Consider the following 22,922-nt stretch of genomic DNA (forward strand, 5'->3'; position numbering starts at 1 on the left):
GTACGGGTCCTTTGCGCGCGACACCACCGATAGGGTAGAGGTAGGCCACGGGCTGGATATTCCAGACAAGTATGTCGCAAGCAGTACATTACGTGATGGGCTCCCCAGGCACTGGGGCTCTCCTGCCTGCAGCGCAGTCTCCCAGCAGCTTTGTTTGACTTGAGAGAGACGTTGGCCAGTTACCCTCGCGCTTTAGGACATACTTTTCAAACTATAGTAAACTCGGATTAGAACGCCATTACTTTTTTATTTATTTATTGTTTCATTCGCAGTTGCATTTTGTCTCGACCGGAACACATGCTGTTCGGACAGGATTATTCACACTGCATTGCCAGACGACTCCGGGTTCATGTGTTTATGGACGGGTTCGAGTTTCTAAATCAGGAGAATGAAGAGAAATCGCGTTCGCGGCTCAAAACACGTAGCTCTAGGACTGTTAGAACAGAGCGGCAGTGCGAAGCGGCTTACCATTGGTCTCCTCAATCGATTCGCCCAATCATTGCAGGCGATAGTTTGAAGAGACCAATACCGCGCTTCTTGGGAAGGAGAAAATAGGGCATAAACCGTAAATTGCGGTTTCGTTGGCGCATTAATCATGAACGGTAGAAGGAACGAATCCCGTTCCCTTTGTATTACCGTCAAGGTAACGGTATCGTTCATTTTATCGTTCGTATCGGTATCGAGATCTTTGCACTCGAGTAATCCTTTAACGAGCCAGAGTTAAAGTGCAGCAACAGATGGCCCGAACGATTTAAGAATATCCACGGTGTGCCATCCAATTAGGGCCATGTGACGCCGGACAAGACCCTTCAGCAATCCCAGCTTACGTACCTCACTACATCAAAATGGAAAGGTTGCCAGGGTGCTCATCCGAGGGTTATTGCTCGGTATGCTAGAGTATACTTCTTTTAAGGCTCCCGCGGAGTCTCCGCACACTTTTGTAGCTGCTTTCACTGTTTTGTGCCACTGCCACTTATATCGAATCAGCGCTTATATCGATCTTTTTCTGGTCCTGTTGAGTTCGTTATAACTAGCGTTTCGCGTTTTCGGCGCTTTTTCCCGAGTAGATTCGGCGGGTGTTTTTCGGAATTTATATGTTTTGTCAAATTCTGGTATTTTCGGCATTTTAGAACGTTCGCGCCAAAAATAGATGCTGACAAATCGGCAACCATAATCACTAGGGAGAAGGGCTATGTAGGGAGAGCATCTCGGTAGGACGACATTGAGAACGCAAAGAGTTTCCTTTCCTTCGTTGGAGGGTTCCAGGTCTGCTTGGACCCTCTTGGCCCACTGATCAAAGTTTTGCAGGGGAAGGTTTTCCCCTGAAATGGAGGCTAGCTGCTCCACAGGGCGGTATTCTCTGCATTCCACCTTTAAACGAGGTAAAGGTAAAATGGAAATGTGATGCTCCGGAGGAAGAAAAGTGCAACGGGGTACCGGCATTTTCGCCATTTAGCGTAAGATGCGAGAGTATAATTCGGAGCTTTCCGGAACATGCCGAATCAAAAAAAAGAAAATATATTTTGCGGGTGTTTTTCTAGATTTTTCGGCAAATGCTAAAAACGCGGAACCCAACTCACGAGCATAATTGTCCCACGAAAAACACGAATTAGTGATCGACCGCGTTCTAGTGACCCGAGCTCATAAACTACGAAATATGTCCAAAAATCTTGGAATATACGCACGAGTCTTCCTTCTCCTCGCAGAAGAATCGGATGACGACACCCGAGTGGCTGAGAAAATTCGCAAGCGAGGTGCCATTATGCTGAGCAGCCTGGAAGGTGAGTTTTTCTTCTTATTCCCTCCGAGTTTCTTTTGTGCTTCCTTAACGTGTTTCTTGGAGAGCTCTTCCGATACCGCCACTTTAATGAAGAACTCCAGCGTCGCTTATTTGAATTTCGCACCTTATATAACTCCCAGTTTTCGACCTCTTCCCGAGGAGCACAAAATTGAAGAAGCGTTGATTTCCCCCTCGTTTTCTTCCGTCGGCTTCGTTACGAGGGGTACGGGATCAACTTTGTTCGATTACCAGCTTGCGAGCGCCGCTTCTTCACGTCATGCTCGCGCGTTGATAGATATTTCACATTCACGTCCGATGGAAGTGTTGTCGCGCGTTTTCAGCAGCATTTCCGACCAGTGAAATAGCCGCAACGCTGCAATTGAGAATGATACCCGCAAAAGGGTGCAAGGTTTGTCTAAGAAGGATGCTTTAATGCGCGTTATTGGGTGGATGTGCAGGGTCTTTTTTTTTTTTTTTATAGAATACTTCTAGCCTCTAACGACGCCATAGAAGGAGGGACAAATACAATGCACGCGGTACAAAAACACTGTCTGCAAAATTAAACTAAAATGCGCTTCAATGCAGTCGGCAAAAGAAGACAGCGTGTCGCATACATCAGCTTGTTGTGCGAGACTATTCCAACTTTGGATTGCCGCCGGGAAGAAAGAATCCCTTAATGAATAATAATAATAATAATAATAAAGAATCCCTTTTGATCACAAGTTAGAAGAATGTCAGTTGAAAACTGCTTGCTGACGCTTTTAAGTAAGCGTATTACTGAATTTGGACTATTCTTGCGCGGAGCGCGGTTAACGATTTTTCGTGTTTCGTTTTAATACATTCGGGCCTCCTTATTGCATGCGTTCCATGCCGTTTGAGCTTTAGTTAAATGATTTGTAGAATGAAGTAAAGACTTGCCTCGGTAAATATACTGTCTCCGCTGTCTCGGGTGTGGTTCTCTGTCCTTGTCGTTCTGTCGCGTTCCTCCATAATGCGTAAATATACTAATTCACCTTAAAAAACCGAAAGGGGTTGTGCACCCGTCGTTATTCACGAGAAAAGGAAGAACCGGAACTCTATGCCTGCCTGTAATACATAAGTTATAACTCGAGAATGACCATACTATCACTGGACAGCTTTCCAGGATCTTGTAAGCAATGCCTAAGGCAGGCTACCGTTTTAGAGAATGTTCACATGAACATCATCGTCCTCTGCATGAGGAAAGTCTGCGCTCAAAGGTAGAGCTGAATGGGTGCTCCTTGTAGGATTGGCTAGCGATGGTCCTGGCTCTGTGTCATCGCTGCTAACGCGTACTGTTGGGAAACCCAAGGTTTCTGTACTTTCCTGACGGATCCCGGGTCCCAGGACGGGATTCCGCGATTGGTGTAAAACCGGAACAGCGCGCTGTATGTAGCAGCTCTGATGTTTCTTGTGAGCGTTTCTGCCAAGCGTTATAATCAAAATAAAGTTGTTGTTGTGTGCGTTCTGTGTGTGTCTCCTCGGCACTCTGTCTCTATACATATCAAGCATTCGTCATCCAATTGCGACGCTTTTTATTTAAAAAAAAAAAACTGACGAGACCTTTATGTTCTCCTCAAATAAGGAGCTTAGTTTTATTCGCAGTCGCTTCGTATAGCGCACATCGATTTACTTCATACTACCACAAACGACTAAGCCGACGAAACCAAGCCTCGACTCACAAAACTGAATCGATGAAGTATCAAAGCATGGCGAGCAACAGGAAGTGAAGGCCCCTGGCTGCTTAATGTTGAGGAAAAGGCTGCCTTTCAAAACTCTGGATGGTTTATTTGCGATGTGAGTGGTACACGTTGCGTTGACGATGTTTGTGGAGACTTTTCTTGGAGGCCCCAAGGGTCTTGGAGGCACTCATCTTCGACAGTAAGAAGTAAAACCCCACGCTGGCTGTATCTCTGTACTTCATTTATCATAATGCTCATTGTGGAAATTAAACCGACCCCTCCGATCAACCAGCATTTCGTCGTTCTTCTTTTGTTTGCTGTCGTTCATATGCACGGTGCTGCAGTCGGCACAACGACGCCGATCCCAACCGAAAAAACGAAGCAATGCACGGAACTCTGGCGTGTGTGTCACAGCCGTCAACAGTCGAAGCCCGCTTATCAGCGCCGAGAAAGAGGGACACATTTGTGTTCCTGTCCATACTAGAGCACTGCAATGAACCGTGCTGGCCCGAAAACCCGAGAGCGGCCCTGCCCGCGGGAAAAAATCGGGCCCCAAAGTCGTTTTGACTGCGGGCTCGGGCCGGGCTCAGTCCGAGCGAGAGTTCTCGGGCCTCAGTCAGGTCGAGCTTTTGTGAGCCAGTGCCGTGTATGCCAAAGGGAGTCTTGCCATTAGGAGGAGCCTAAAAAAGAGGCTCGACCTGTCAATCATGCTTAGGCGCATTTCATTGGTTACCGTTCTCCATGGGGCTGCCATGACACCAGATTTTCTCCAAGATGGAGGATGGTGCTTGGAACGGCGAAGCGGAGATTTCGTGACAAAAAATTTTCACAGACTACTTTAATTTCATACTGTGAGTATATATCCTCATGTACGCATATGCAAAATCAGCTTCAACTCCCGCTCCGCCATCATTATTTACGCGAAAATGGGGTGTTTCGTCTCTAACGTTAGGCCTAGTTAAGACCGTGATACCAAGAAAAATGCAAGATGGGCGACCCTCATACGTAGGATTTTGCATTATATAATTACATTTTATTTATACGTACATCTTTGCTCATTTTTGATTCGATCTACTTACATTACGTGATTTAAAACTTCATACCGGCAGTCGTCTGCTACGAAGAAGCGGTTGGACCGCTCTCATGGCCAATCACTTCTGCAAGCAACCATTTCTGCAATTCTGAGCCTTCACAATATGCGTCTCTCCATATACCAGCTCCGGTGGCGCAGCGGTAACGCGTGCGCTTGGAGACTGGGAGGTCCGCGGTTCGAATCCGCGGGCCGGCTGTGCCGTCTGGGGTTTTTCCTGGGTTTCCCTCAGATGTGTAATAGGCGTATGCCGGCACAGTTCCCCTGAAGTCGGCCCATGGACGCAGCTATCCTGCCCCCGAGCGGATTCCGCTCGGTCTTCCACTTCACCCTTTCCTCTCCTCCTCTCCACCACCTTTCCCTTCCCGAGAAACATGCTGCCTAATCAGGCAGGCAGACCTCTCGGGTTCCTCCCAACGACACACCTCCTCCTCCTCCTCCTCCGCGTCTCTCCATACAGATGGCATTGATAAAAGTGGCTGCAAAATCCGTTGTTTTGGTCTGTCACCAGTGATATCCGTTTCAATCCGAATCAATCGAGTTTCTCCAAAATGGTGGCACCCAGTAAATAGGGATGAGGTATAAGTACTGGATGGATGTAATAATAGACAACTGTATTTCGACCTATGATTGGCTAGATACCTCAAAAAGTGGGTGGAGCCTCTGGTATAGGCAGGTCCCATTAATGGCCATACTCCCTTTGGCATACACGGCACTGGTGTGAGCTATTCTTTCGAGGCGTTTAATTCTCAACATACGTTTTGGAAATAAGGCAATAAGGTGAGGCAAGGTGAGACAGAAATTTGCAATTGAATATGAAATTTTTGTTTAAAAAAAACTAACGATAGCCGCGTTCTCAGGGGCCTAGAACTTCTGACCTGTAAATGCAGCACGACCAACAACTTTATTTTTGACCTTGGAGAGTGGGGAGTTTCATCGCCACAGACGATACTCTACCCCATTGCTGGTGGGAATGGGGGGAATAAAATAACGAGCCTCTTCACAATAACGATCGAAGTCCGATGGTGTCCAGTAATGTCAGAAGAGCCGGAGGGAGTGTAACGTAGCCGGTGTAAGGCAAACACCGAACAAGAAATTCAAAAATGCATATTGTCTCATCTTGCCCCAACCATCGAGGCAAGACGAGACATCGCGTGGGGCAAGATGAAACATGCCATGGTAATAAACTATACAAATTAGTTTTTGCAGTCGAAGTAGCAAAAGAAAGTAAAGTAAGTACCGTGGGCCCCTACGCAATCCCCGCGAGCCCACCGCCCGCATACTGTGCAATGAAACCACAGAATACCCGGTGCTGTTTTGCTACCGTCCTTTGCAAATAAGGCACCACCAGTCTGATGCGTCACTGGTCGCTCGCTTTTGCGTGCGCCTTTGCTGTGCTGAAAATATTTTAGGAAACAGGGAAATTTGCTGGAAAATCCTAAGTAATACGCAAAACAGAAATATCTGACGAACAAGCATAAAGCCACCTAATAGTTGACTTATCTGTTTCTAAATTACATTAAATTCTCTCGTCTTGCCTCGTGCATATCATCCGATGAATTAATTTTTCTGTTCAACACCGGGAAACCAAGAATGCGCATATGATGCATGCATCTAGATGAATGAATAAAGAAATGTGGACTTACATTAACAGAATAAGCGTGTGAAACGCTGCTGCACAGATGACAAGAAAAAGGGCTACAGAAAATCGCGCCTTCTTGGTGGGTTCTTATATTTGTAATGTAATATAATGTGAATTTATTTCCACAAAGAAAAATTGACTTGAGGGACTCACAGCTCCCAGCGACATACAATTGACAATGGTGATACCCTGCAACATTCGAAGGAAACGCGCATCACTACATAACATATTAGCCGGTCAAAAAAAAGAGACAAATGTAAGTCAGTATAAAACGTCAACATAGCTACAAAAACCAAAATAAAGTTAGTTCTACACCACACAAAAGTACACATCAGAAAAAAAAAAAAAAAAAAAACGTATTCTTGACACCTTTACCCCTGCTATTGATCATTGATAACTTCTGGTCAAAACAATTAACTACAGAAATCACGAATGCATGTACGGGACACATTTAAAGGATTGAAAGGGCATTCATTTAATAACTGCGGCATCCGATGACTGACCCGCTGTTCCCCGTAATTCGTCCTACAACATTCCACTGCTGATGAGCGCGGGAAGCATAGTGACGTGAGAGCTCTGTGAGATCGAACATTGACAAGACACCAACCAGTGATTTCTTTACAGCCAATTTATAATAACAGAGAAGTCTGTACTTATACAGATTGTGTATGGGAACCAAACCGTTCCTTTCGAAACGACCAATTGTTGTGTGGCAATAAGGGAGCGGTCCAGAATTTGTATGAATCTTTTTTGCAGACTAAATAACCTATCCAGATTCGTACTTGTTGTGGTACCCCATACCAAAAAGCAATAATTGAAGTGTGCATATATGAGTGCATAGTAAAGCATCATGACAGTTGCCCTTGACATGTAGCTGCGATATTTGAATAAAAAGCAAAAAGCACGAGATGCATTGGTGTGTACATGACCTATGTGCAACGACCAAGAAAGGTTCGAGGTAAAGGTCACTCTAAGAATTGTGACACTATCAACAATGCTGATGACTGAGTTACTGAGCAATAGATTAATTGTGGATGTCACAGGTTTATTTTTAGCAGAAAAGAAAATGGCTTTGGTCTTATTGGCATTAATTCTCAAGCGATTTACATCGGCCCATGACTTGATTGTTTGATGTACATGGTTATATCGACTGCAATTAGTGTGTCAGGGTGGGAGCCGGAGAAAAGAAGACTGGTGTCATCAGCATAAATGATAAAGTCAGCCTCCTTAGTTATAGAGACAATATCATTTATGTAAATCGAAAAAAGGAGTGGCCCAAGAAGACTTCCTTGCGGGGCACCACTTTTAATTTTGCTAAGGCTGGAGGAATAGCCATTGACAACGACCTTCTGATGACGACAAGACAGATAGGAAGCGAAATTTCATGCAGAAGTAACATATTTTTTTTTCTCCTCAACGCATACACCAATCCGGACAATTCTCACGTGCAAGCGGACATCCAGAGTCACTCATTAGTGAAGTTTCAAGCGCATGGAGCAACGCGTCTTTGTGACAGGCGGCGTCGAGCAAAAAAAAAAAGTCGCGCTTTGCCCCGTGTCTCATCTTGCCCCACCTTACCCTACCTGGGTGATCCCTCCGTCTTTCTGCTAAAATGCTATAACATAGGCGTCGTGTTTTATTCTCGACTTCGCCATGATGTGTATCTCACCCTCGCCGCCGCGTGCACCGTGGAAAGGCATGCTAGACGCTAGACTCCACGCCACGTGTTGCAGGTACAAACCGCATCAAAAGCTGCGCTTGCGCGTTCCAAGTATGTGTGGTTTACGTTGTTTGCTGTGCACAGTGTCCACCACATTGTAACTGCGAGCCGGGCCTCGACCGGGCTTAGGTCGGATAAGCCTCCGTGGCGTCGGGTTCGGGTCGGCTAAGCCTCCGTGGCTTCGGGTACGGCCAGGTTCGGGCCGGTAAATTGAGGCCCGTGCAGTGCTCTAGACCCTACCACCACCGCCGCAAGCAAGGAAATGACATCGTTACACCAGCTTCATTTGCGTTTTATTGCCTTGTTCATGCGTAAGCTCTTACGGTGGTTGAGAAGCATAGAAGGACAAAGACTCGTAGATATCATTGAATATTTTAAAGAAATTTAGAAAATGAAAGGAATTCAAAATTTGGTAATGGACCATTCGTGTGAGATGTACCGCCCTCTCGAATGTCATCTGCTAGCTGAAAACAAATGCACTCGAGGAGGCTTCGCGGTTTCGTTTCCGTGTCTTTCGTTCCCGCGTCCTGCGTGTGTTCCCTTTTTGAGTATCCATCTTGGCCTTCGACCCCTGTTTTTGCTGCTTCTATCTGTACGAAGTGTACGAGTGTCCGTTTGATATATACAACATGACCCTGGACCCAGCAAAGGGGTAGAGTATCGCCCCTGGCGATGAAACTTCCCATTCTTCATCTCAAAACAAAGTGGTGGTGGTGGTGGTAGTGCTGAAAGGGCTCGCAGTTGTCTGCCTCACACAGGTGGGCAACGTCACGACTGACGCCCTGGGGGACGTTCGTCCTGGGCCGACTTCTCTGGGAACTGTGCCGACATATGTGTGAAAGCGTCTGAGGAAAACGAAGGAAAGCCCGCCGTGCTATTCCATGCCAGACCAATGGGATAGATTGTTTTCTCATGACATCAAACGAACGCGTTTGGCCGCCATGGTGGTGGTCACTTTTTCGGCGCAGCTGCCGAGATTATCTAGCATTTGCTCGAAAACGAAGCCTTGAATGGTGTTTTGAAATCGGGTCGCGTCCGTACCCTTCTTTTATCCCGAAGATACCTCGTCATTGTCATTCTCACATTTTTTTTTTTTTATGAACACTGGTTGTCGCATTGAAAAATAGCGCAGTTTGTCATCTTTCAATGCCGCTAACACGAAAAGTAACCGCCACTGGGAGGAGCTTACGAGCATGCACCTCACTGCACCCCCTAGGATGTGCACTACTGTTTTGAAGAAGAGGAAGAGATTCTTGTGCTGGTTGAGTGTGTGCAGCCATTCTGCTCCTTTTCGTTCCTGGGTTCTTTCCATACATTTTTTTGTGCCGAAACCCGGGAAGTGTACCCTCGGTCATTCACAGAAGAATTCCAGGAACGGGAAAATTGTATACATGCCGTTTTCACGGCATCCAGTTTGGTGCCAAAACGACGTCCGGTTTCACAGAAAACACGCTCTGCGCCAACCACTGTGTCAATTGATACAGTTATCGCTTCTGATTTGAGGAGAGAGAGGGTCGTATACTCCTCTTTGTGGCAATTTGAATTGCAACAAAAAGGCGTACGCCTCCCGTTTTTAACAAATCAGGAAAGTGAAAGATATAATTCTGCATGGCGGCTGGTTCCGAGTGTCCTTAGTCGCGGAAGGATAGGAAGTCTTCGTGACACCGGACGTTGTGGCTGGTGCTAGTACGAGAGCCGCTCATGCGCTGTGCATTCTCATGCAAATGGTACATGGTTCCGTAGTTCTGCGTCATGACTGAGTTCCGAAATCCCTGGGTGTTTTTCGAGAAATTCCCGGGAGTTTGGGATTCGGAATATGAACGATGCCTATACTACTAGCATGTAGTATGCTGGGCTGGAATGGCTGGTGGGCTTACAGCCATATTCAATGCATGGAGCAGGCGATGTCTCTGTTTTGAAGCCAAGTGCCTGAGCTCTAGCGCTATGCGCTCGCCGCGCACCATGCGGGTTCTCGTTCAACTGGGCCCATATGTCCCGTGCACGTATGCGTGACTATTTTTATAGTGAACAGATTTTGACGAGCAGTACATTGGTTTGTGTACTGACCGTTTACTACCATCCGCAGTTCTCTGTAACGAAACCACGTGTCATTCGCTGCCGTCATGTCAGCCTAGCCGACGCTCCCTGCCAGGGAAAGATATCGGAATGTTGCGAAGCACGTGGCCGCATGTTTCTTATCTTCGTTGGGTGATGGCAGACGAAAAAAAAGAAGAAAAAGAATTAAGGCTGATTACTGTTTCCGACAGCTTGCTTCATACGTGTTTCATTTCTCTTCACAATGTCATATTTTTTACCCTAAATTATCGAGTTGCTATGTACAGATAGCTGGGAACATTTTGTCACGGAACATAGGCCGGTGGTAGATGATTCAAATTGATGGTTTTAGGAGAACGGAGACGTTTCACGATAACTTTCCGAAAACATGATAAGCCAGTCGCATGATTCCTTTGGAGTGGCTGACATCACGTTGATGATGTCTAACTGCCTGACAGAGATACGGAGTCGGAATCGGAGGGCGCTTACGATTCCATAAAACTCCCTCTTGTCGCGTATACCATGCAGAGTCAAACAGGCAGTGGCAAGTAGCTATCTCCACGCTGAGTGGTACGGTTCCAAAATATACCATCCACGCTAAATAAGGCGCTATTTACACTCTGTCGGACCTCCTAGACTGGTCTGACTAACCTGAAGGTTTGATGCCGGCCGAGGACGTACGCCAGCAACTTGTTAGCACGGTACAGGTTGCTCAGAAATGCAGTCTTCCGCGAGGTGCTAAGATTTCGGCTCACGTTAAAGAACCCTTAGGTGGAAAAAATGAATGCACAGACCGAGCACAATGTCGTCGCTCATGATCGTAGTTGTCTCGCTCCGTAAAGCCACGAAGTATCATCAGTATTTGCTTTAAACACGAATGGAAGGTCATTGGGCGCGCTAAGGAGCGGCTCTGCAGAGCGCACTCCGTCCACTCTGTCCCTCTCGCTCCGGAACCTGAGAGCGTTGCGTGCGCAAAGTGCCCATATAGTCCTCTGGGTGTCACCGAATGTTCTTTTCCGGTAAAGCCGTCTTCCGCTCTGGCTGCAGCCTTAAAAAGATTAATTAAGGTGCAGGTGGGTCCAATCGGAGAGGAGGGTGGAGAGCGCGAGCAGCACCCGGGCTTTTGGTTAGGAGCGCGGGAGCGCCACACTCCGCAGAAAGAGATGTTCGGGTTAGTAAAAAGGAACGGGCTCCATGTGAAGCCGCTACTTAACGCCCCCCATGACTGCTCTGATTTACGTAGCGGTAACGAAGATAACGTGGCAATATTTTTCCAGGCACACACCTCGCAGAAAGTGCCAACCTGAACGACTCGCAGCGCGAAGCCCTGGAACGTATCAGTGCAGCGTACGAGCGAACACTACGCGAAGTGGAGGACTCATACCGTATGAAGGTGGCCCAACTAGAATCGCAGCTCAATTCTCAACTGAGTTCACAGCTGTCGCAACCCGAAGTGGACTCCATGGACGCGGCGCAGTCTCTCATTACAAAGTTGCAGGATGAGCTGGACCTCAAGAATGTTTTGACAGAACGGCTGCGCGGGGACGTGACAACGCTCCAAAGTCACTTGACGGAACAGAGGGAGCAACTGGAAGCTCAACTGAAGTTCAAGGATGAAGAAATCGCCAGGACGAAAAAAGCATGCGAGCAAGAGGTGGAGAAGATGAAAGAGCAAGCAACTGAGCAGTGTTTGGACTGCAGATTGCGAAGTGTGGAGAGGGACACCTCACAGCACAAGGTGAGAATATTTGTAGCTTAGTAGAAAGGATCGATGGTGATAATATGTATACTGTCTGTTCTCCTAGTCTTTCTAAACATTGAAAGCAGTATGCTCAGCCATGCAGGCTAGCTCCACTATTAGGGTGTTGAACGTCGTTGGGGAGGAAATAGGCAACTAGTTCTCACTGTATAGTACGTACGACGCCCAAAAACACATGCGAAACGGTATACTGTTGCAGGCACGCAGCGACCTCGAAAGGGAGCTTCACATGAATCTCGAGAGACATCTGTCTATGGTTGGGCACAACCAGCAAGGGAAAACGCCGGACGCTGTCGCGGCCGAACTCACTCAAGACATCTGCACCCTGTTCCGGAGTGTATCACGGGGTGGCGGTGACGCGTCTGCTGCTGGCTTCCAGAACAGGCTGGCCGGTATGGTGGCCAAGGCACTGGCGACCGTCGAAACGCACCTCGAGTCTCTTCACATTCAAGAGCAGGAACGACTCAAGCTTAACCTGCAGGAGGAGCAAGGACGAAGGCTCAGTAAGTAACTATTCTCCCAAATCGCCAACAGATTTTTAGGGGATATACGACCAGTACTTGAGGGGAAGGTATGTTGTGTATGTTGTATGTTCCAACCAGCACATGCTCTCTTAAGGAGAATAGATACTTTCAGCAATAGGACACTTCATCGAGCGTTTTCTTGACGAAACCATACTTTCTGTGGCCCATGTTTTCCGACACAGCTTTACATGTCAAGGAACGTCTTGTCGAAAGAGTTATCAAAGGATGGCAGTGGTTTCACGCGGTTCCGCCTGGTGCCTAACACAGGTGTTCGCGTAATTTCGTATAATCATTTTCAGGGTTAGGAGGAGGTATTTCAAAACTTCAGGAGACCTAACTATTTGGTGCCGTGGTTTCCACTTTTGCTATAGCCTTCTTTTCCAACTATGGAATCCCAACAACGTACCGGTCTTTACACACACAAGTAGAAATCTTTGAGCAAAGCATTGCCTTTGCAAATCTTTGCTTCATCGCTTTCTCCTTGTTTGCCACCAGTGGCCATCGGGCTTGTTATCTGATGCCCCATTTCGTGTTCTTGTGTACGGCATCTATAGACCACAATTTTTGCTGCGAACCAGCGCGAACGAGACTCCCCCCCTTATTCTCGCCACAGCGTGCCACCTGCAGGCACGGACGGCGTGGAGACTGCGGGAGAAACGGACGGAATGCAAGTTCCTTGTATGCGCGATATTGATTTGTAGTATTTTCGTACGGTTGTTCCCCTCAATGAACAACATATATTTGTCTTGACGGGACTGCACTGTGGTTGACTCCAACAACAACTACGCTGTCATGTTGATGAACAGTGTTCTTCGTATTTACCCTAATGAATGTGTGGTGCAGTACTTAATAACGCATTAATTTTGCTGCATCCAGCGCACATTGTTGTATTAACTCTGAAGATTATTTCATTACACCTTTTAATGCAAAGTGTGTACACAGCACCCAGTGCTTGGACCAATTAATCTTTCCGTAATTATCTGTCGTTATTTAAATTTCAAGCAAATTTTAACTCAGGATGAACGGCTAACTGCCCGGTGTTCTTCGCAAAGTACGAAATTCCTATTGTGCACAGCTGAAAACCTTGTTCACGCAACATTGCAGGGTTTTCAAGCATATCCATATCACAGATTAGTGATAACAGACTTGTACGTATTTGGAGTATTGTATTTAAAATACCGTATTTTAAATACAATTTGCAGTATTGTGGTACTCTACTCAATACTTTTTGTTTTTTGTAACACGCGTACTTATCATTTAGTTCTCTAAAGCAATCCTGGCTTTATTCACTGCAACACTAATCAGCAAGCCTTCCCGTGAGACAAGTTTCAATGTCCGCAAATGCAAATATGTTACAGGAATATGTATTCCGGTATTCAAGAATGGTGATACTTAATTGGAAATGAGAACAGTGAATACGAGGAATAGTTAGCTTGACAGGTGAAAAAATGAGAAGACAAAAACATGATATGACAGAAACTATCCATTGAATATACTATAGTCGCACTGTTATAGTTCCTTTTGCCACACTGCGAAAGCTTTGGGTTGGGGCTTCACTATGTACCTATAGAATGTATGGTTCAACAAACTGGAAACCGCATATAGCACTTTCAGCATCGCAGAAGTTTATTAGTAGCACACCTCTGGCTGACTTCGGTTTTCGCTCGTAGTCATATAGAAAAGCATACACTTATGCATCTTTAAAACCAGCTGGGTGTCCGAATAACGTGCTATATCCTAAGCGCACGTCTTCGCCAATGGATTGAGCCGAAGCGTCCGCAGTCCCCACAGGAAATGCCCACATCGTGGCGCCACAGTCAATACAAAATGACCGCGCAGTGGCGAAAATTCTGGTCTATATTGACACTGTAAACGAATATCCATATTGCGTCTGTAGAGCACCCGTCTCGCGCATTGTGATGGGGGAAGTATATTGGGGACGTGCATACTAACACCCGCACGTAAAGGAGAGTGCTTTTGCCACTAACCCGGGGGTTGCCCTCTAACAGAGCAGGAGCATATGATCGAAAACCTGGAGGCCGAACTACAGCACAAACATGGACAGAGCACGCTGAGCCAAGAATGGCCGGGTTCCTTCCAGGCCACTGTCGCCCAGGAGGTGGGTATGGAACGGGATTATTTCTTCTAGAACGCTTCAGTGGCCGCTGAATTTTCTAGCTTGCATAACAATTATCTGTTGCCTCTCAAACTTTTCAACGAAGCCTTTTCCTTGTTATAGTAGCAGGCGATACGTGGCGCAGCCAGTGTGAATTAAACGCCAGTACATCAGGTGGGAAGATACGTTATGGATCGAAGTCTTTGTGTTGCGTAGAAACTTTCGGTTATCGCCACATTAATTGCCGTCCGGGTACCGTTCGAACTGTTGCCTACTTGTCAACAGCACACGCAGTGGCCTACCGTACAGGAGACAACCACACGCTGTCACATTTGTCGCTTTATTTAAAGACGCCCTGAAGAAGAACAGTCAATGCTCGATATATCGGCTGCTCTCAACCTAAGGTCCTTCCCTTATAGTTAAAAAGGAGTAATTTCTAAACTTTGCATATACCTTTCATCTTTATTTGCGGGGAATTCGAACAGACATTGAAAAAGAGTGGTAGAGACGAGCCAGCATGTCACGGAAAATGGATTTCCCAGCACCCAAAGGCGCCCTACCAAAATACCTGCCACAAAGGCAAAAATAGCTCGAAAAGCCAGGGGAGACGCTGTCACCCCCTACATCCCTCTACGGAATTCCAACACCGTCCTGAGATGAAAACATTGGGCATATCCTTTGCTTTAGTTATAAGTGACGTCACGGACGGTTGCCTCGAAGATGCTCACCTCCTCCACTATTTCGGGAAGCAGGTGCACTATCGTGAGCTTAATAAAAGGGAACACGCGAGCGCGTGGCAAATAACTTCCTCTGCCACTTGTGGCGGCTCTCTCTGGGGCCACACATGGGAGCAAATGACGAAGTTTTGCTGTTTTGTCTGACGCCACGCACCTCAACGTTATCGCGCATGAGTTCCGTGTTGCCAAAGACGATCATTTTCATGGGTACACTCTTAAAAATAAACTTCACCACATAACACCCTCCTATAACCAACCATCAGCCCGAGTGACATCGTTCTCTCCCCAGATTTGTTGAAAACGAGAGGCATACGCCTTTTTGTGACACTTATAGACACCCCCATCACACTGTGCAAAAATGTTAATTGTCACGAAAGGCGTACGCCCCGCGCTTTCCACAGATAAAAAGTGATAGAGATATCACTCTGTACAGTGGTTGGCCTTTAGCGTGCTATGTGGTGAAGCTTTGTTTTAAGAGTGTACCTTTGAATTGTCATTGGTCCAAATTGGTCATTGGTCGTATGACTGGATAAGTTCCATTCAGAATGAACGCCTGTTGCCGCTGATGATATTTAAAATGCCTGGCAGTGAGCGACTGAAAACAGCAGTGATCTAACTGAAAGAGTGTAGACAGCGAAGGATTGCTGCTGTAACAGGGCGAGACAGAAAAAGGGATTGTGCAAGCATATTGCGACGATGACTGGATCCCTATAAACCCGTGATACCAGGCCGTAACTTCGTAGCTCCCTACACTGTTAAAACAGGACTTGGCCATATAGCACGCTCCTAGCCAACCATCATTCCGAATGATAGCATTCTGTGTCCCGATTTGTAGAAAATGCGAGGCTAGGCTCTTATTGCAAGTCTCTCATTCTCATTCTCATTATGCAAGTTATCAATTCTCATTATGCAAGTCCCAGATAGGCGCCTTCCCCTGTTTCGAACAAATCAGGACACATAATGATATCATTCGGAATGGTGGTTGACTAGGAGCGTGCTATGTGGTGAAGTTCTGTTTTAACAGTGTATTATCAGCTGCCAACTGAGTGTGGTGGGAGTGACGGCAACAGAAGGGACGGCAGCGCTTTTTCCACATCCACTTAGAACAAGCCGCAACGCGCCGTAAGTGGCGAACGAGGTTAGCTGCCACGCACTCGCGTGTTTCCCTTTCATAAAGCTCACGATGGACCGCCTGCATCCCGACACAACTCATCACGGGCGGAAGTCTTCCTGTGTCAGGTACGGAGCCATAAATTAGCTTAGCACGTATAAACAGAACATCCGGGTTGTCCATCAAGTACGAAAGCGCCAAGATGTGTCTCACGTTCTGCACGACACTCCGGCAGTTGAAATGGACCGCCATTCTTTTTTTTTTTTTTTCGTTTTCACTGCGATGTGTTGTAGGAGAAGTACTGTGCGTTCTTCGGCAAGAACATTAATCGTAGATTCGTAGTGTAGCACGTGAGAAGCAGAGTACAAATGAGCAAGTGAGAGTAAGTGACGTCATTACGTGACGCGATGGGAGTGCCGATCTGGCGCGACGGTTCCTCGCTACGCTGCTCTTATGTCACGGCAGCAGATCGTGCAGCAGCGCTTTTAAGGTCGTAATACTTCACACAAGGCGGTATTTTTTGGGCTTCTTTGTAAATTGAGTTGCGCAGTCATAACACATCATTCAGCGAGAATATTTTGTACGATCACCCCTGAATCCCTGCTTCATGAATCACCCTGCTTCATGAATTTGGCAGGGCTTCGAGCTGTCCGAAGCGCTCTTGCTCATTTAAACGCAGTGTGGTGGGATTTCGGCGCACATTAAAGGTCGCTCCCCAAGCTAATTGAATGAAATGTACGTGGTAGGAGTATTTGACAACCCTCCTATAATGTAAGACGTTTCGCACGATATCATTGTATTTCCAAACTTATCTGTATTCCGCCGTGAGAGCTTGTAGCGCAGGCAGATCGACGGGGAAGAGAAAACTAGAGAACCTCTCATGCGCTCACTTGGGTTCACCCTGGGGTGGTCACGTGGGAGCGAGGATGACAGCCAACAGGAGCCCGAACGCCCTCGTAACGTCACAGTGCTGTGTCACGACGTCTCGCATACGGCTGTGTGCGCGGGAATTTCTAATCGCGTGATTTCCAGTGCGTTGTGACGCCGTTACTAAATTATACCGTACAACTTCACGCAAGGTAACGCAGCACCTTGGTAAAGTATAACACGCACTACCCTTTCCAGCAAAAATACGTGATCTGATCAGTCAAGAGCGAATTGTCCCTTTAAAGAATGCCTGTATGAGCAAACCGACTCCATGGACCCACCAGCGTGTCGTCGTTCACGATGAAAGTTGCCTCGATACGTAAACCTATCATCATTATCAATATGTGTTGCGAAGGCACAGAAGGCGAAACCACGGTAATGGAGTAGAACATTCCACTGCAAGCAACGATGCGACGAATAACGCTACGTATCTGAAACGTCAAGCAACTCAAACCACGTTTTGCAATTGGCTAGGCAAGCAGAATCCACGTGACAGGCACGCGATTCGGTGGAGGATTGCCCTATGAGGGCGGTCATTTGTATTTTGCCATCAGTTAAAGGTGTGCCGTCCTCCGCAAGTTCAGTACGTGTAATCGGTTTAGTCAGTCGCGATGACAACTTTAGTGCTGATGAATGTCAGAGAAATATCGCAGTAAAAGCAAACTGTCAAATCTAGAGCAGCTAGGAAGCCAGATTGTCACTTTTTTCCTCTTATCATTTTTACGAGGAGTGCAAGGACCCTTTATAAATTTTTCGTTTCTGGGTTTGGCGTGTGCGTTCTCGCGCACGAATAATTATCATAGCTGATCTCAAGCGCACGGGAGAGGTCTTTAATCTGCACGCGCTTTTGGAATCCATCGCACTTCTTCCAATTTCCGGTAAGAGAGCGGGGGAGGTTGACGTTACTCCGTGAGGCGACGGGAGTGCCAATCGCGTGGCTCGAGACTCAAGACGTCAACCCGATCGGCTGGAGAGTGGTCCGCCGTGCGCCGGGCCCTTGCAGACAAACTCCGCTTCGTAACGGAACGGGTGGAACGTGCCGTCACAGTACACAGGCAGACCGCACCAGTTTTCCCTCAACGACCCTCCTCCTTCTCCTCGTTGTCGTAACGGAAGCGGGTAGTTCCTCGATGAAGCGGCCGCTTGTGCCGCTCGAGTGCGGAATACGCCGCTCCAACGTTGCCGCTTCGCAGCACCGTAGTACCACGGTCCATTGATACTCCCTCTGGTCACGAAACTCCGTCGGAGAACAATAGGTCAGGTTTGCCTAGTGCAAACCGCCGCCGCGCGGAGGCGCGCGCGTCGCTACTTGGGGAGAAAACGCCAGCTGATACGGGCAAATGCCGCTTGTTCTGCCTGCGTTTTGACTAGTGTAGACGCTTCTTCCTGAAATCCACGTGCATCCTTAGACTGTGAATAGATTTCGGCTAATCTATGCATGCCGCAGACGTGTTGTGTCCCGGCGCGTCGCTCGGGATATGATAATTCTGGTGAAAAGGTATCGTTTTTCGCGTTGCCGATTGATGCCATCAATCGAGAGAAGTGGAAGCGTTCCATACCTCGGAAAAAAGACTCGCATTCCAGCTTCGAGTCAAAGTGGACACGCATGTTGCTAGAAGCACTTTGACGTATCCGACATCGTCAGAGCGGACGAATTCCTCGTGACACGGGTAGCTCTGAGTGGCACCGCAAGCAAAGAGAGGGTCACCATGCCTCGCGATAGGTCAAATCTGCGTCCTGAGGCCGTGCCACGAATTTTTGACGGGTGTCCGCAATACTTGAGCACCCCAAAGCCTAAAACTCGTGCAACGAGGAGGCTGCCAACAGCGAAGCTGTCCTCGAAAAGAAAACGTGCGAGTAGTGGTGGTACAAGCTCGGCGCCTCTCATCGACGTTGGAACACGAGAACCCTGCGTTCAAGACAGACAGCTAGGCGCATCAGAACAGAATGTGCGTTGCTATTCATAGGGACCCGTTGAAACTTGTCTGTTGTAAACACATGAGTGCAATGCAGCCAATAAGAGGCCATAATAAGACGCGTTCATGACTTTATCTTTTCTAGCCTGCAGTGAAACCTGCAACAATTCCTGTCGGATTGATTCACATGTGTGCATAAAAGCAAAACTTGACCGAATAAAGCGGAAGCTGTGAGAGACAGAAAAGAAGCAGTACACCCTGCAGAGAAAGTTGGCACAGCTAGGTCCGTGCAACCAGCAAGATGTCACATGTACCTCATATGTATGTCACATGTACGGGTGTTAGCGCTGGATGCAGTGCGCACTACATCCAGAAAACAGCTGAAGTGCTTCTTTTTTTTTTTTTTTTTTTTTGTGAGATGTCGGCTGCACTTCTTTTCCCGCGAAAAGAACAAGAAGCTTAACCTGCCTACTCCCAAATCACGCCCTACTGCAGGTGGCAGGAAAGATTCATCAATGACGGTGAACAGTGCAAATAAGTCTGGCCATCCAAGGCCGTAAGACATTTGGTCATTCCATGAGTTACCCTGGAACATTGTTTTTGCCGATTATCATAATTGATGATGTAAAGCCCAGTCACTCACGGCCATTGATGTTCTGTGATATAAAGTCCTCATTGCCAGTGCCACTGACTGTGATCACTGTTGTTTCGGGATTCATAAAATCTATAATATAATCATAAAATGTAGTTAATTAGAACCTGCATGGTGTGGGAACCACGTTGCAATAGCAGTATTGTGGAGTTCTGGTATACCTAAAATAGTAAATCTGCAATAAAAGATGGATTGGGTGCATTGCTGTAGCGCAGGTGGAGTCTTCATTTTTTCATACATCAAACGCGATCGAAACACGTACAGTAAAGCGTGTCGATGAGATAACTGCCTAAATGCAACGTTTTTAAGTGACAAATCACGTACCGAATTGTTAACGCTATAAGCGCCGCTGCAAATTTGAGGTCAGTCCCATTTGGACGTCGGTATGTGAAAGCAATTGCTCGCTGAAAGTCATCCTGCGTCCGCAGCTGATTATGCTGCTCAGAGAGCTATATACCGCTGCACACGCGTAAACGCGCAAAGTAAAACAAAATTCAACTACGCTGAACAACGTTATTTGGTTTGTTGTGCCCAAAACCACCCAAAACGGCCAGCTCAGCCCACGCGCGAACATACGGGTACTATGCGCCACACACGACCGTCACCCCCTGCTGCTTATGCGCGCGCCGCCGCGCGGCAGCTCCGGTCCCTAGGTTAACTTTCCGGCGGAGTTTCGTGACCAGAGAGAGTATCAAAGGACCGCGGTAGTACGTTGTTGAGGGTGGTGATATGCGCGACAATGCGGGACGCTAAATTGCCCCTTTTCTTCTTCGTGAGCAAGCACGACAAAAAATGGAAGAGAGCTCTTTTTCTTTTTTTACCGAGAAGCGAAGCCCAGATCCGACTCTGCTGGGCTCGGCTTAATGTTGTCATTGTAATAATGAGTGACGGTAACTTCGGCTTCCAACTTCGTTGCAGTCATATTCCTGGTTAGGCTTCTTCATGGTAGAGTTTATTTAACGCCTTGCATGCTGTTACGCATTGGGAAGTGACTGAGGGAAAACTTCTGGAAGATTTGAAATAATGTATACCTGGGATCAGGTTCTTCTGTGTTATCGGGTTTCCTACTTTCTCAAACGTCCTCGTAGCTGCCATTTTTTAACTTCACTAAGTGACGTCGCAAGACACACCTTTGACTTCCGTCAACCGCAGTCTGCCGTTAGCAGTTGCAAATTTTACATTTATATTGTAAATGAAAAGGCTTCACTGAAATCTATCTGCTTATTCGCCTCCTTTACTGCACTCATCTAACACTCGTGGCTGTGTGATTGCCAGTTTTCTCGCTGTGTTTATGGTTCCGCATTTTCGAATATGTTCTCGAACACAGTGCGTTAATTGTATGGTCATATTCACCAGTGGAGTATCTCTGTCCCGAGCATGTTGTGGACAAGGCCGCTACATAGCGAGACACAAAATCCTGCATCCCTTGTTATACGGAAGACATTGGTGGCGTTCAGCCATCCTGACTCATACCTGATCTATGTTCTCCATAAGGATTACGCCACGGGTTCACTAGGAGAACTGTATTGCATTTGTTATTACACGTATAATTATCTATGAAAACAACTCTTGCATATATACAGTGCACAATCTTTCAAACATTACGTTGTCTTCGAGAGGTTAACCACAGCGAGAACAAAATGCACCAGAAGTGAAGTGCTGATCATAAGGTGGAACACGACTAGACTACACTGTGGTTTAGAGAAGTTTAGTTCAGGTGTAGTGATACTTTCCCTTCTCCTGCTTAAACATGGGGAGACTGGAAGTTACGCATATGTTGATATCCATGTTTGCATTATCTACAGACAATAATTTCATCACAGTACACGCTGAAATGAAACCCTGCCTGTGTGGTCCCCCACAAAACGAAAATGGCAAAAGCAACCTCGCTCAGTGTAGCGGCCTTGTCGCTGAATCGCCTTCTAGTTTTACAGGCCACTGGGAAGTTTTTTTTTTAAAACGTCACTCTCTTGGACAGGCTGACAAACCCAGTAGAACGGATGTGCTTCTTCGGGACCTGTACGTGGAGAACGCTCGCCTGCTGCGTTCCCTGCAAGTATCCGAAGACGAGCGGCGTAACGCCGAGCATAACGTCACACGTCTGCACTACAAGTGTAAAGTACTCAGTCAGCTGCTTGCCGATGTGACCAGGGCCGCCGTCAACGGTTCCAGAGTCGTCTGCGCGTAAGAAGCCGATCCCTCGAAGAGTGAAAGCCATTGGGACCAACTTTGCCACCGATAAGAATATGAACTTTGCAATGTTATGTTCCTCGTGTTTATTTGTGAGAGGGCGTTTTTAATTGTTATAGGGAAAACCTACTGCGTTGTTGATCTCGACCCTAAGTTGAGAAAGATGATGTTACGGCCCGTTGTGTCGGGGTTTTGTAAAGGCAAGTCATTCCTGATATATGGGCGACGGCCATAACTCGATTTGCTTAGTCTGTATTGATATAATAGACGCCCTTTTACTGGATATAGATATGTAATAATGCCCGCCCCCGTTAAGAAGCCTAACGACCGATGTATCTTGAGCGGAACGCATTCGTAGACATTGTCTTCGGCCGTCAAAAACAGGTCAAGGACTGGTCACGCGACCGTTATCACCGTCTGATAGTGTTCACCATGTGTGCCTGTAAGTCAGCATGAACGGAACATGTGCAGTGACCTAAAAGGCTAGTATCACTCATAACATATCCATTTCTTCATTCTGCATGCATGGTTAATCTCTATGATGTCATTTTACCATGGGAAGACACGTAACGATGTCTTGTTTTATGTGTGTGCGACCGCCACACGTATTTTCTGCTCTGTTAATGACCAGAATAAGTGCAATTCTTGCAGAGTGTGCCGTTATCGGACCTTAGCCACTGCGGGCCCTGTATTTATTGGAGGATAGATCTGACCGTCTGATTTATTAATATAAACGCACTACATGAAGTTTTGATAATAAAATCCTTTTTGATAGTGAACTGTCCTTTTGTTTGATAGGAGCTATCATGAGGGATGTTCTTTTTACCTTCATGTTGTTTTGGGTGGCCGTTACGAAGGCGCAGCGTTGTACGTAACTCCTTACAAGTAACTCGTTACCCAGTAACCAGTTACTTTTTTCGGGGATGAAGTAACGACCTAGTTACTTTTCTAAAAATTTTAACTAATAACGTATTCAGTTACAAAAATCGGTAACTCGTTACTG

The 22,922-nt window shown here is 46.8% G+C and overlaps 1 protein-coding gene across 3 annotated transcripts in view; it reads left to right on the forward strand.

Moving 5' to 3' along the window:
* Window positions 1-22,698, forward strand: part of LOC135396633 (ninein-like protein) — a 212,267-nt gene extending 189,569 nt beyond the window's left edge. For 2 of the 3 annotated variants that reach the window (XM_064627704.1, XM_064627705.1), the window contains exons 14-18: window positions 1,707-1,781; window positions 11,265-11,725; window positions 11,946-12,249; window positions 14,280-14,389; window positions 21,708-22,698. In XM_064627704.1, the coding sequence (XP_064483774.1) occupies window positions 1,707-1,781; window positions 11,265-11,725; window positions 11,946-12,249; window positions 14,280-14,389; window positions 21,708-21,917 (1,160 nt within the window). In that variant the 3' untranslated portion in view covers window positions 21,918-22,698. The remainder of the gene's footprint in view (window positions 1-1,706; window positions 1,782-11,264; window positions 11,726-11,945; window positions 12,250-14,279; window positions 14,390-21,707) is intronic. The other variant, XM_064627707.1, reaches the window with a different exon arrangement.
* The last annotated feature ends 224 nt before the right edge of the window (window positions 22,699-22,922 follow it).

The sequence above is a fragment of the Ornithodoros turicata genome, chromosome 6 (genome assembly GCF_037126465.1).
Source record: "Ornithodoros turicata isolate Travis chromosome 6, ASM3712646v1, whole genome shotgun sequence".
NCBI classification, from domain to species: Eukaryota; Metazoa; Arthropoda; class Arachnida; order Ixodida; family Argasidae; genus Ornithodoros; species Ornithodoros turicata.